General features: G+C 44.9%; 1 protein-coding gene across 5 annotated transcripts in view; it reads left to right on the top strand.

Moving 5' to 3' along the window:
• LOC146177871 (E3 ubiquitin-protein ligase UHRF1-like) overlaps nt 1-12,624 on the top strand; it is a 209,499-nt gene that overhangs the window by 158,969 nt on the left and 37,906 nt on the right. For all 5 annotated transcript variants that reach the window (XM_084580625.1, XM_084580626.1, XM_084580623.1 and 2 more), the window contains one exon: nt 10,096-10,195. In XM_084580625.1, coding sequence (XP_084436751.1) covers nt 10,096-10,195 — 100 coding nt within the window. The remainder of the gene's footprint in view (nt 1-10,095; nt 10,196-12,624) is intronic.

Here is a 12,624-nt window from a genome sequence, read left to right as displayed (position 1 = left end):
GGCTTCTGAGTGGGCTCATTTTTCTCGCCAGATATTCCTCAATGCTGTGAAGAAAAAATCTCGCAAAGCACAGGGGAAGAGAAGTGAAAGCTGCTGGGAGTGTGAAAAATTCAACGTCGCACTTCACGTGCCAGAGTGTTTTAAGATTTTCATACTCAAAAGAATTTCTAATTCCAAAAATCTATGCGTGTCGTGAGAGCAAAGTAAAACAAAATTTTTTACACTATGACTTTTCAAGGGAAGGTATTGTGTTTTGTTTGCAGCGACCTCAGTCGCGCCGTGCGCTCAAAAAAGGTCACGGATGGCAGCATGCGAGCGCGGATGAAGCGGCTGAAGCGAATGGGCTAAGGAATAGTTGGCCATAACATACGAGTTTGATTTTGATGCAGCCATTTATAAATCAAGCTAACGAGACAACTGAAGCAATATCTCACGCAAAGCTTTCTCGGAGGTCATGTTTGGTTGGGACGCCCGGTGTATTGCAAAATGGAATGAAATCAGTGCCTCTCATCAACTAGTAGTGGTCGCTTTTAGGCGCACTAGACAGGCATGCATTTTTTTTTCCCCTCCGTGCTCGCCTTATTGCTGTCTGCAAGTGGACTCGCGCTGCCGGGACTCCGCTTTCAGCCGCCGCGACAAACCATGCTGCTGGCTCCCTTGCACGCAGCTACACACAAGCCTGGTAGGACGTATGGTTATGTGGTAGAAGCATGCTGCAGCTTACTGGTCCATCCTCCGTGGAGCTGGAGCTTCGTCGCGGCTGCTCAACAGAACCATGGAGCAGGTGCTCATGGCACAGGCTGCTCGATTTCGGGGAGTAATGGGTCCATTAACTCCTTAGTTAGTGGTGCCTGCTATAGAGAGTATAGCAGGTATGTGGGAGGCATGCAACACGGGTTCGAGGTTGCAGAAAAACAAAGTGGCAGTGATGTGGCAGTTTTCATAACTTTTGACTTGCGATCACGAGAAAAAAAGTTTAGAAAAAAGTCTAGAAAATTCGACAAGAAAAGCTTCAGACGTCAGAAATTTTGGTCGTCGTCATACATTGATACTATGGAGCAAATGACGGTGCCATGGCAGATTCGGAATAATCAGACAGGTCCAGAAAACTAGGCATCCAAAAAATTAGTCAGTGAGTGTAGTAGCAATTGCATTGAAGATAGTTTTTACACGGGACGTGTGGTATCTGCACAAATAGCGGATATTAGTACAACTATTCAATTCATATTGTTTCAAAAATTGGCTGTGGTTTAGCTCTGGTTAAACCGGGTTGAATTGCGTAGCAATACCTCCAGGCTGCGCTTATGGTTCAGAATGTAGTGTACCTCATGGTGTAGCTTGAGATGTTTAGCTGTACAAAAGTAATTAGCACAGACGTTAAAGCACTCAGAAAAGAAATTGCTGAGCTTTTGAAATGTAATGAAGACCTCAGAAAGGAAAACAAGCGCTTGACCGAAAGAGTAAATGAGCTTGAACAATATAGCCGCCTGAACAACTTGGAGGTAAAAGGTGTGAACTCAGATGAAAGCCCAGTGGACATTGTGATGAAAATTGGGGAACTAATTGACGAGCCTGTCTCTGAAGCGGACATTGACACGTGTCACACGATTCCAACACAAAATTCTGAGACCAATTTTCTGGTTCGATTTGTGAAAAGGGACAAGCGACATACCTTTCTTTACAAAGCCAGGAAACAAAGGATTTCAAACGATAAACTTGGTTTTTCTGAGAAAGAGCCAGTGTTTGTTAATGAGCACCTCACACAAGCCAACAAAAAGTTGCTCGGAGCTGCTATTGCACGCAAAAGGCAAGTGAAATGGAAATTTGTTTGGACCGCTGGATGTAAGGTTTTTGCGCGCTAGAATGAGACGGGGGATGTGCTGAGGATCCGTGATCTGTCTGATTTGGAAAAGATGACTGAATAATGTGTGCATCTGTAGAGATATATTGTTGATATTTTTTCATGGACTTTGAACCCTCATGTCAGTATTATAATAATGATGCTTTCAACCTACTGTTTGGCCCAGACAAAACTAGATTTTCTGCAATTCATATCAATGCTCGTAGCATGAAGAATAAAAGCGAATGCCTCATGTTGTTTTTGGAATCTTTAAAAGTAAACTTTGATGCACTTTTGTTTACTGAGACCTGGCTAACTTGTAATGACGATCATGTTTCGTTTCCTGGTTAAAATTACAACGGTTTACATAGGTCAAGTGGCAGAGGCGGTGGTGTTGCAATTTATGTAAAAAACTGTTATGCGCACAGCATAATAGAAGATTTTTCAATCATGACGCCAAATGTTGAATGTTTGGTAATAGCATTGCCCCACATTATGGTTGCTACAATATACAGACCACCTGCTGGCAGCAGATCCCCCTTTTTCCGGTTCTTGGAAAATCTAATGGAATTCCTGAGTTCCACCAAGCTTCCTTTTGCTCTTATGGGTGATGTTAACATAAATATAAATTCTGATGATAACATTTCACGGGAACTAAACAGTATCATTCATACATATGCGTGTTCTAACAACATAACCTTACCGACAAGAATAACTCCAACTACCTCTACCTTGCTAGATATCTGCATTACAAATGTGTTAGTTTCTGAAACCATGTCTGGTGTGTTGACTAATGACATCAGCGACCATCTACCTGTTTTTTGTTTTGTTCCTCTTAGAATGAATAAGTAAAACATTTCCGCGTTTCCTTATAAGGTAAGAGATATAAATGAAAAATCCCTCGATGAATTCATATCACTCATCGAGAGTGCTTCTTGGGATAATATATATGAGATGAGCGATGTAAATGAGGCATACGAAGGCTTCATTCACAAATTTCTTGCATATTATGACGAAGCATTTCCGCGGAAAGAGAAAAAGGTGAAAAGTAAGAAGTTTAGAAAACCGTGGATCACTAAAGCGCTATACGAGAAAATTAAGATAAAAAATAAGATGTACCATAGATTTATTGAGACTAAAAATGCTGATATTTTTACTGAATACAAGAAATGCAGGAACAAATTAAATAAGGAGCTAAAAAGTGCCAAATCCAATTACTATGTTGATCGCTTTTCACAGCTGCATAATGATGCAAGGAAATTGTGGCATCAAGTAAATAATTTACTCAATAGAAAAACGCACTCCGATTACTTAGAAGTAACTACCAGTAATGGGATAATGACTGGCACCGACTTAGCCTGAGCTATGAATGAGTTCTTTGTTAACGTTGGCAACGCAGCTTTCAATAATCCAGTCTCATGTACAACATACTCAAATTTGAATAATCCATTACCAAATTCTGTTAACTTTTATTCTGCAACTACAAAAGAAATCAATGGTTTAATTAAAAACTTCAGAGATAACGCATCAGCAGGGCATGATGATATTGTTACGGGGATGTACTTAATGTAACGGCACTGCGATGGGCTGAACTCGACGTTAAGACTTCAGTAGTCGTGCAGTATTCACTCTGTCAGCGTCGTCCTCTTTTTCAACGCTTCGTCGTGCCCGCGTTCCTCGGTCGTCGTCTTTGTCAGTGAGCACATCACTTTCGTCCCGCGTTTCCTGGTAACACTACCCCCCTCGGCAAAAGGCAATGTCCCGGTGCGTATTAGGCGTACGGTGTGGAGGGGGAGTAATATGACTTGAGACGGGTGACATGTACGATTTCGTAAGTGGGTGTAGCAGTCGGTGACTTTGGGTGGAGCGGTGCAATCTCATAGGTCACGTCGGTCACTGGGCATAGTACACGGTAAGGACCTGTGTAGTGGGGCAGAAGTTTTTGACACAACCCCACACGACGGCACGGAAGCCAGAGCAACACCAGAGATCCGGGAGGATAGTGTACATCGCGGTGGTGAGCGTCGTAGCGGCGTTTTTGAGCTTCTTGAGAGATGGTGAGATTGTGACGAGCAATCTGGCGAGCAGCGTCGGCTCGGGCGATGGTATCGCGGGCATAGGTTGTGACGGGGCCAGCGGCGGGAAGCAAAATGTCGAAGGGCAGTAAGGGGTCTCTTCCAAAGAGAAGATAGAATGGAGAGTACCCAGGACCTCCACCAAGATGTTACGGGGATGTACTTAATGTAACTGCACTGCGATGGGCTGAACTCGACGCTAAGACTTCAGTAGCCGTGCACTATTCACTCTGTCAGCGTCATCCTCTTTTTCAACGCTTCGTCATGCCCGCGTTCCTCAGTCGTCGTCTTTGTCATTGAGCACATCACTTTGGTCCCGCGTTTCCCAGTAACAATATCAAAGCATCGCCTTTTAGGCACGTATTAATGCTTATATGTGATGTCCTGACATATATCATTAACCTAATGCTTCAAACTGGAATGTTCCCTAATCAGTTAAAGATAGCTAGAGTATGCCCAGTACATAAAGGTGGAATTGAAAATGAAATTTCTAATTATCGTCCAATTCCCATATTGCCTGTATTATCCAAAGTGTTCAAGGGAGTAATCAATATTAGGCTCGAAAAGTTTTTTCACAAATACAGCATTATAACCAGCTTTCAGTATGGGTTTGTGAAGCGAAGGTGCACTGAACAAACATTGTTAACCATAAAAGAAAAAATAATTGATAACATTGAATGTCGGAAATATACCCTTGGTTTATTCCTGGATTTTCGAAAAGCATTTGTATGTGTACAACATATTTTATTAAGTAAATTGGCTGATTATGGAGTCCGTGGTGTGCCACTAGATTTATTAAGAAGTTATCTGTGGAACAGGCTACAGTTCGTACGAGTTGATAACCGCTGCTCTACTAACATGGTTATACAGCAAGATGTTCCCCAAGGATCAATTTTGGAACCATTGTTATTTATAGTGTATATTAATGATATCACAAATATTCCTAACTCACCTGATTTGATCATGTACCCGGATGATACCAATATTTTTTTTACCGACTGTGCCTTGTCTAGATTAGAAATTACGGTCAATGAATATTTAAACAATTTAGAGATTGGGTTGACGGCAAATAAACTCAGTTTGAATCTTAATAAGACTACCTACATCGTATTTAGGCCAATCAACACCACTCTTCAATGTAGTATAGTAATTAAATATAACAGCAACGTTATAAAGCAAGTTACGAATCAAAGTTTCTAGGCGTTTGGTTCAATGAAAACCTTTCATGGAATATGCACATTTTAAATTTAGTAAAATACTTGAGTAGAATTGTAGGATGTCTTTACAGAATTTCTAATTTGATACCCGTTGGGTTAAAAATTTCAATTTATTATGCTCTTTTTTATTCCAAACTAACATACTGTATTCTCATATGGGGAACCACAACTTCTACAAATATTAATAAGTTGCTTGTTCTCCAAAAAAAAGCTCTTCGAGCTATTGAAGGTTATTACGGTATGCCGCGCGACTTGCGTACAGAACCCTTATTTAAAAAATATGCCATATTAGCCGCTAATCAGATTTACTACTTTCGTCTTCTGCAGTACATTCACCATAATAGGCTGTATACTACTCTACCTGATAGATCTACAGTAATGTATGATCTGCGAACACGAAAAAAACTTGTACCTATTACTCGAACCAACTATGGAAAGCAGAAATGAACTTTTCAGGTGCCATCCCTAATCAACAACATACCAAACGTGGAATTTTCATTGGCACCTAGGGTATTTAAAGAGAACACAAAACAATATTTAAATGAATATCCCCTATAATTTCAATGTGGTAGTAACTGTATTTTTCTCATATTCAATCTTTTTTGTGTAAATATTTTTTGCTATGAAATTTATGTTATTGACAGCGTGGTCTGTTGATTTGTATATCCATAAATACTGCATGTATTGATATCTTTTACATATCATATGTAAGTGTTGCATAATGTTTTTTTTTTTTAATTTTATATACACTAGAGGTGCGTGCTGTTGTCTGTTATCTGTTTTGGGAGCCAATTAACTCCAACTCCATAAGTAAAGATATGGCAGGAGCTGCCAACTTGGGTCTCTCGTTTCACATGGGACGGTTATGCCAGAATCAGCCTGCCAGGACCCTGGCATTCACGTTACCCCTACAGGCCACTAAGGCACGCTTGTGCGGCTTGGTTAAAGCCGGGCTTTATATGTGGGCTGGCAGGAACTGCCAACTTGGGTCCCTTGTTTCACATGGGACGGTTATGTCATAGAGAAAGAGATTGGTAAAGAGCGGTCACTCGGCGAAAACTGGCCCCAGGAAATGACGCGCGACTTATTGCGCTGCCGCCGATTGATGGATGGCGGCACCAACGTGCGCATGCGCGGACGCGCGCTCTACGGCACTCGCTGCAGCGGTAGCCCGCCGGAGCAGACGACAAGAAGTTTTCGAAGGGAGCGGTTGTGTGCTCGTGCCTCGCCGCGCTTGTGCGGCACAGACCTCTCGTGGGCTGCTGCGCGGAATGACAGCGGTTGGAAACGACGGCAAGGTGAGCAACGTTTTTTTGCTTAACTACGCTGCATTTCAAGCAGTTTACGCTGACCATGCCGGCCGGTGCCAATAAGTTTCGCAGCTCGTGAACAGGCGCGCCGGCTGTTCAGGCGCATTTCGTTACGCCTTAACTCTGGCGGTTCCCAACCACGGCGAGGTGTAATATGTTGTGTTCCCGGGAAGCAGCTTCATTTCGAACAGTTTAGCTCGTCACGCTTGACAAAGTGGTATGTGAAGGCACCAAGGCACGCCGTTGCGCCAAAATGGCGTGTTCGCCGGCCGGTGCGGCCATGCTGCCGCAGTTTGCCGAACGGCTATAGTTTTGCTAAGTGTCGCGCTTAGCAGAGCAACGGTAAAGTGAGAAACGTTTCATTCTTGACTTTCTTGTTAAACTACGCAGTATTTCAAGCACTTTAGCTCAGTACGGCGGTCTGCGCTTCACAAAGTCGCACGTGAAGGGCAGCCAACAGGCATGACAAGGCGCTCGCCAATATGGCTCGCCGGCCGCGATGACATGTGACATGGCGTGAGGTCTTGCGAACGGCTAGTTTTGCGTGGTGTCGCGTTTAACAGGGCAACCGCAAGGTGAAAAATGTTTCATTCTTGTAAAACTGCGAGGCATTTCGGGCAGTTTAGCTCAGCGCGGTGGTCTGCGCTTCACAAAGTCGCGTATGAAAGGCAAGCCAACATGGCGTGCTCGCTGGCCGCGGTGAGGCCAGGCCGCGGTTTTGCGAACGGCTAGTTTTGCGTGGTGTCGCGTTACATTTAACGGGACAACGTTAAAGTGAAAAATGTTTTATCATGCGGCAAGCTTCAGCTGTTCAGTGCTCTTGAGGAATATTGTTAGATTAGTGGCTGTTATTTCACGCTCTGTAGAAATGCATTTTCAGATAGGTTAGGTTAGCCTGCATTTCCTGACCTCTACGTTGCAAGAGTAGCTATTGTATCAATTTTACGAATCGCAGCTTTTCTGTTCTGGACCATAACTGCTGCTCACCAAGTTTTCAGTACCCACCCACATGCACATATGTGTGCGCGGTGCAGTGGCCTTACATTTCATTGCAACCTTCTGCATCATGTTCATTCCTTTTCCAACAGCACTGCATGGACCCACGGACTGCAGCCGAAGCATGGCAGATGCGACGAGTGAATGGTGTGGCCTTCCCTCAAGCGTCAGTACTCCTCTCTGCCCTGGACAATACAAGTTACCCTTGCTAAGGTAGCCACTACTGGGACTGTGTAGTTTATGTATAATGCCTGTTTTGTTGCATATCATTTGCAATAATTCGGAAATCAGTTATGCTATTTTTTGTCTCTACCTAAGTAATGTTTCTCACCTTGTGTATTTTTATTTTTCTGTATTGTGCACATCGCCTAATGTGTGTCAAGTATTGTCAATGCATCCGTCTACATCTGTTGCATCTGTTGTGCTTTATATGCAGCAAAATAAATGTTCATTTCACACAGCACTTGGCGTCTTTTCTGCAATACTGTTTTGCAAAGGCTGTGGCGCAGCTGCGTTGATGACCAGTTTAGAGAACTGGGAATCTATTTTTCCTGTTGTTATGCATGCTGAAAATAGAAACACTAGCAGATTATTTAAAACCAAAATAATGCTCCAAAAGGGCAGGGAAGGGCACAGCGCATGGCTAGCACTCAAATCGCGCGCCTTTCAGCAAGACCGGAAGTAGTTGCCGCCTGCCGCTTTGTGCACTACAGTCAAGTGGGCCGCTGGGCCCTATGGGAGTGTCCGCTCTTTACCAATCTCTTTCTCTATGGTTATGTGAGAATCAGCCTGCCAGGACCCTGGCATTCACGTTACCCCTACAGGCCACTAAGGCACGCTCGTGCGGCTTGGTTAAAGCCGGGCTTTATATGTGGGCTGGCAGGAACTGCCAACTTAGGTCTCTTGTTTCACATGGGACGGTTATGTGAGAATCAGCCTGCCAGGACCCTGGCATTCACGTTACCCCTACAGGCCACTAAGGCACGCTTGTGCGGCTTGGTTAAAGCCGGGCTTTATATGTGGGCTGGCAGGAACTGCCAACTTGGGTCTCTTGTTTCACATGGGACGGTTATGTGAGAATCAGCCTGCCAGGACCCTGGCATTCACGTTACCCCTACAGGCCACTAAGGCACGCTCGTGCGGCTTGGTTAAAGCCGGTCTTTATATGTGGGCTGGCAGGAACTGCCAACTTGGGTCTCTTGTTTCACATGGGACGGTTATGTGAGAATCAGCCTGCCAGGACCCTGGCATTCACGTTACCCCTACAGGCCACTAAGGCACGCTTGTGCGGCTTGGTTAAAGCCGGGCTTTATATGTGGGCTGGCAGGAACTGCCAACTTGGGTCTCTTGTTTCACATGGGACGGTTATGTGAGAATCAGCCTGCCAGGACCCTGGCATTCACGTTACCCCTACAGGCCACTAAGGCACGCTCGTGCGGCTTGGTTAAAGCCGGTCTTTATATGTGGGCTGGCAGGAACTGCCAACTTGGGTCTCTTGTTTCACATGGGACGGTTATGTGAGAATCAGCCTGCCAGGACCCTGGCATTCACGTTACCCCTACAGGCCACTAAGGCACGCTTGTGCGGCTTGGTTAAAGCCGGGCTTTATATGTGGGCTGGCAGGAACTGCCAACTTGGGTCTCTTGTTTCACATGGGACGGTTATGTGAGAATCAGCCTGCCAGAACCCTGGCATTCACGTTACCCCTACAGGCCACTAAGGCACGCTTGTGCGGCTTGGTTGAAGTGGGGCTTTATTTGTGGGCTAGCAGGAGCTGCCAATTTGGTTCCCTCATTTCACATGGGACGGTAATGTCAGAATCAGCCTGCTAGGACCCTGGCATTCACGTTACCCCTATAGGTCACTAAGGCACGTTCATACGGCTAATGTATGGCCTTTTCTCACCGGTCCATGTATGGCCCTCCACAACGCGCTTACGCTGAGGACATTTCTGAATTGTTTGGTCCATCACTGCCCGATAGATGTCACACAAAAACAGGGCGACAGATGAGGCAGTACAAATTTCTGATTTCCGTTTCAAAGGCTCACCAATGAATGACACAGCAGTGGATGTGAAATTAAGGTAGGGGTTATATTTAAGGGTTTTCAAAAGCTTTTTATGCTTATGTCAGCTGAATTCTGGAACTCAACTGCTGCAGTGTTTCATCTATCCTCTGGCGAACTGCTTTAAAAGTCTTCATGCAGAATAGGTTTGTCTGGTTTGTGGGGTTTAACGTCCCAAAGTAACTGGCTACGAGAGGCACCGTAGGGGAGGGTTTCATCGAAAAGCGGCTCTGGCCGGGATTCGGCCCCGCATCCTTAGGCACCGAACTCTAGCACCTTAGCCGCGGCTGGGTCTTGCAAAATAGAATAGAGCCAGTCCTGGGCGCAGGCACATTCTATTTCAGGCCAATGCGCATGTCATTTGCACTTCAATGAAAGTCGCATACAAGGAATGGGTCGTCCCTTAGAACTGTGTTGGTGTGTTGAGTGGAAACATGAGACCTCAGCTGGTAAATCCTTCCACATTCCTCTTAGTGGTAGCATGTTCTCAGCTGCGAATTATGTGCTTGCCATGGCCTGTTTGAAGCAAGTGGAACATGTGCTTGGCCTCTGCACATCAGAGTTCACCCTTGGTGCTTGTGTTGTGTGTGCAGTATCCCGAAGGTTATGTGGAGTCCCAAGACGGTGAAGCCAGCGGTTCGGGCTCGGAAAACGATGCAACGCCAGCCAAAGGGAAAGGCAAGCGCTTAAGAGGTAAGATGTCTTTTCATCACACAAAATCACGTTCCTGTACCCGTCAAATGAAAATGATGCAAAGAATGGCGGACAAGCATTGTCCTGCAGCTGCGTATCTGGCAACCATTCAAAATTTTTTTGGATTTGCCAATTTATTTATTTATTTATTTATTTTGTATGATGTGGTGTATGATATTTTGTGTGATTTGTATGATTGTATGAGTACTGCTCGTTAATGTAAAACTTCAGTAATTTGAACCTTGTACATTCCTATTCCTGGGTGTTTGTTTATTTGTAAATAAATAAAGCATAATTCCAGGGGGCATACAACAAAAATGCTATAAGTGCCCACATTCAGGTGATGAAGCATTTGAACAACACAATCCCACAACAATATGCAACAGCCAAAGGGTGTTTCTACGTAAGATCGAACAAAGGATGGTGGGTTGACCTTTTATATTTCAAAATTTTATATAGTGTTGCCTGATAACTGGAAAGAGGAGATCTGCAATTGGGTTTGCTGCCAAAAATTTTTTTTATAGTCGCAGGGAATTAATAATAATTCTTAATCTTTCCTAGAGGGAAAGCTGTACTGCCATCTATGGGAGTTTACATGGAGTTTCCTGACGACCAGTTCAGCCACCATGGGCACTCAAAGCATCATGGGCCAGAGAACAACAACTTCTGGCCAAAACTAATGCAAAGATAAACGTTGTTCTACTGTAAATAATGACCTAACATTCAATATTGTGACTATAAATTGCAAAAAGAGAGAGAAACAGCATGTTAGTGCAAGATTTATCCAATATAAGCGATGGCTCTTTCTCCTATTGGCTTAGTATTGAGCAGCACAAATGCCGATATTTCGCACTTAATAGGCACACTTTGAGAGGAAAAAAACATTTTAGAGTTGGGCCATCACTTAAGGAAATTTTTAGTGGCATTTTGGGAAACAGAAACCTTTTATTGGCGACGTCTGCCTTTGCGCCTTCGCTACTATGGCTTTTGCTGTCTATGTATGCACCTCGAGATGATGATGATGATGAAAAAGAAACATCATAGTAACGCCACTTCATGCACTTGAGAAAAACCAACTGTCCCGCATTAAGTAGGGCACCGGCCCATGATTCTTAGCGCGCTCGTGGTGGCTGAAGTGCAGCGCCCTCAGCTTTCCCTCTAGTTAGTGTAAGAAACTCTATGGTTCACAAAGACGACATGTCAGCTCTACAAGGCAACGCAAACAGGCTTGCATGCACACTGTTGTTAGTTCTGTGAACCACTGAACACCGTTATGTGGACTTGACACACAACTTGCACATTCATTAATCCAGAGGAGGAGGAGGAAAATATTTTTTTAATTAAAATTAAGGTAGACACTCCCAAGAAGACTCCCTAGTCTAAGAGCCCTCTGGCTGTTCCTTCTATCTTGGCCTGCTTGACCAGCTGTAACTGATCTGCAGGTTCATCATCATAATCATCATCATCCTCAGCTTACTATACCCACTGCAGGGCGAAGGCCTCTCCATATTCCTCCAATTAACCCGGTCCTGTGCAAGCTGCATCCACTTGACCCCTGCAAACTTCTTAACCTCATCCGCCCACCTAACTTTCTGCCGCCCCCTACTACGCTTTCCTTCCCTTGGAATCCAGTTTGCTGCCCTAAGCGACCATCGGTTATCCTCTCTTCGCACTACATGTCCTGCCCATGTCCATTTCTTCTTCTTAATTTCCACTAGAATGTCGGTAACATGAGTTATTTCTCTGACCCACTCTGCACGCTTCCTATCTCTTAATGTTACCCCTACCGTTTTTCGTTCCATAGCCCTCTGCGTTGTCTTCAACTAAGTCGTTACCCTCTTGGTTAGCCTCCACATTTCAGCCCCATAGTTGAGTACAGGTAAGATCTGCAGGTTGCGTGGCTAGAAAGGCGGCCTCCCAGGATGAGGGTGTGGGCATTCCCATAGGTAATGGTAGAGAGTGAGTGGAGTGACATTGCAAGTGGTGCAGTATAGTGGGAAGTGCGTGGGGTGAAAAGATGTGGGCAAATTGAGGAGGTGGGAATGAATGTGTCGAGTTGTCGCCAACATGCTGTCGATGTGAGTGAGCGTGTGAATGTGGTGGCGGGTACCTGACGCAGCAACGACGGTAGTGGTGGACAGTTGTAGTGTAGTCAAGAGGTTTGATGAGGATGCATAACGAAGGTTTGGGGAAGCCACCCACTGGCGCTCGGAAGCTCAGTTCTCGGGAAAACGCATGAGCGCGCTCACTTCCGAGGATGTCCTCGTGCCCGGGTACCCATGTGATGGTGATGGGATCGGGAGGGTGGTAGTGTAGATAATATTCTAGCAGGTGAGTGTGGGAGGGCCCCTGATATGAGATATGAGGCACGGGCTGCGCGACGGCCTTTGTGGTGTTCGGGATCCATATTTCGAGGGAGGGGTTTGAGC

This window comes from Amblyomma maculatum, chromosome 10, assembly GCF_055883805.1.
Source record: "Amblyomma maculatum isolate TAMU_Amacu chromosome 10, ASM5588380v1, whole genome shotgun sequence".
NCBI lineage: Eukaryota > Metazoa > Arthropoda > Arachnida > Ixodida > Ixodidae > Amblyomma > Amblyomma maculatum.
This window is presented reverse-complemented; position numbering and strand designations above follow the sequence as displayed.